This window comes from Seriola lalandi, unplaced genomic scaffold (assembly GCF_002814215.2).
Source record: "Seriola lalandi dorsalis isolate HSWRI2012SDOR001 ecotype SW California unplaced genomic scaffold, Sedor1 jcf7180001974679, whole genome shotgun sequence".
Classification (NCBI taxonomy): domain Eukaryota; kingdom Metazoa; phylum Chordata; class Actinopteri; order Carangiformes; family Carangidae; genus Seriola; species Seriola lalandi.
The window spans coordinates 1-2,468 of NW_019445345.1; the positions used below are offsets into that span (position 1 = coordinate 1).

The 2,468-nt window shown below is 37.0% G+C and overlaps 1 protein-coding gene across 1 annotated transcript; it reads right to left on the bottom strand.

The window, feature by feature from the left end:
- Positions 1 to 9: 9 nt before the first annotated feature.
- On the bottom strand, positions 10 to 2,223 carry LOC111654435 (leucine zipper transcription factor-like protein 1; the record flags this gene model as incomplete). Its single annotated transcript, XM_023405451.2, has 2 exons — positions 10 to 1,937; positions 2,099 to 2,223. Coding segments are annotated over 2 exons (324 nt in total), but the record flags the coding sequence as incomplete, so codon positions are not given.
- Between the last annotated feature and the right edge of the window lie 245 nt (positions 2,224 to 2,468).

Consider the following 2,468-nt stretch of genomic DNA (forward strand, 5'->3'; position numbering starts at 1 on the left):
TAGGTCAAAAGCTACATGAAGTTCACCTGAATGTCACAGAAGACAAAGAGCACATTCAAACCTGTGCACATGTACTGTGGAGCTGCACAATGGTCAAACTGGTCAACAGCATTAGCTCATTTCAAGAAACACTGCAGACGTTTATACATTTTTCACTTGATATTGAAATGATATGGTAAAAAGAACAGGATGACGTGTTTAGTTTGACTTTCAGATTTGTTTTCAAAGGTGACATTTGAACAGCTCCTCAACTGTCATTTTCATCCTCTAAATTGTTCTACTTTGAATTATTGTTCATCTATAAAACAACACCTGTGCTCTAAGAGCTGACTATATTCGTGCCAAAAAGCTCAAATACTTCCTTAGCCAAAATGTCAAGGGTGCAAAGTTCATTCTGACAACAGGTTAAATGTGATTTCTCATTGTTACTGGTGTCACATGTGCATGTCCACATTGCTCTATGTTCAGGCTTGTGATATGAAAATAAACCCTCTAAAGCACTCTTGCCATCCTTGCTTAGAGATAACAGCAAGAACAGCCTTTTACGTTTTGCTGATATAGACTTAATTTTATATCACATGGCCACAAACCAATGACTTTGTGCCACTTCTTTAAACCAGTGACACTTCATGTGATCACATGACATTGTGCCACTTCACAAACATGAGCTGCTAGTAATTACTGGCGGTAAATAAATATGCAAATATTAAATTAATTACTTTTTTCTATTAAATAAAACAGTAATAAATTAAAATTACTGTAAATGTGAAACAATAAATACAGTTTGAATTGTAAATTTAATTCTGCCAAGAGTGAGATTTAAATATGTAGTTCACCCAAATTACAAAACACAGTTTGTAATTTGTGGTACCCCGCCATGCATATAGGTTTGCTGACAGAGGCTTTCTCTTTGAACAATGCCCTGGTTACTCAAGACAACATACAAATCTTACTATCAACAGCTGTCATTAAGAACAGTGTCCTTGCAATGGCAAAAAAAAAAAAACTTAAAAAAAATATATATGTAGTAAGGTATGCAAATTATCCTCAAAAACAGGGACATGGTTTCTGGGGTGATACATTGACATTATATTTTTTTAATGCTTTGAGAGCCATTAACATACAGCGCTCCATACCTATGTTGTATTGGACTTAAAGCAGAAGTATCATTGATGGCTCTCAGAAAAGGCTCTGCATGGTTCAGTACCATTAGGAATTACTAAATTTCATTTTTTTAGTTCTAAGAAAATGTTATTGTGTAATTTGGGTAAACCGACCTTAAAATATAGTGAGAAGCAGAAGTTGTGTTTATTAGACTAACTCAACTTCACTGAGGAAAGGAAACCACTGTTATGGAAAAAAGGGTTAAATTTCCAGTGTATGTGAATGTTTGCCTTTGCAATGACCTTTCAGCCTGGCACATAACATGCAAGAGATCTAAATCAAGACAGTACTGAGGAGGAAGTTGCCTGTGGTACAAAGTACATGAGCTTTTCCCATGAACATGAAAGTGTATTATGTGTTTAGAGGCCTAGTGCTGTTGTTACATTCGTGTGAAACTTTCACCTGTCGCATTAATTTAAATCATTTTTATTTGAAAATATTTTTAAGGTAAATTTTATTATTATTATTTTTATTACATCAGAGCCCACAAGAAACACAAAGTTTATTTATTTATAAACACAAGTAATGACCTTAAATATTATCTATCACAACTTTGAGAATGCTTCCTCATTGCTCACCTGTTCTCAAGTTCTGAGATATCACTCTGCAGTCGGAGGTAAAACTTCTCAGCCTGGGAGAAGAGCTGCCTGAGCAGCAGCACATTGGTGTGGGCTGTGTTGATGAGCTCCATCTCCACCTCCCCACGCACCACCGCCTGCAGCCCATCCAGCATCTCCCTCACCTCATCCACTGTGAAGGTTTCCTCCACTAGCCTTCAGGGAGAAGCATGCACGCACACACACATACACATTACAGAATCGTCTGAACTGTTATGTTATATTTTCTTATATAGAATATGGGTTTGAAGTTAAGTGAATTAAAGTTGAATTTACATACAAACAATGACACCAAAAACGTAAGTATGAACAATCACCTGCTATCTTTGAGTTCCTCAAAGCATGAGTCAATAGTCTTCAGTCTCAGGACCCTTTTTGAACGTGCAAATCGCATGTAATTGATGGCTTCATTCTGGTGGTGTTCATTAAACCCAAATTCAGCCTACAAAGAGACAAAAGGCAATAAATTAGTAAGAAAGATTGGCATCGAAAATAATAGATGGGTATAAAGACCGGGGGAGATTATAATAGCAACTAGCTGACCAGCTAACATGAAGAGGATTTCCCCCTGCTAATATGTGACAGGGCCTATCCACATGAGCTTGCGCACATAACGTGGGATGCTTGCTATCTGTATGTATCTAACTTTACTCGTCTGTGAATCCAGGACGTGCACCACGTTTAGAA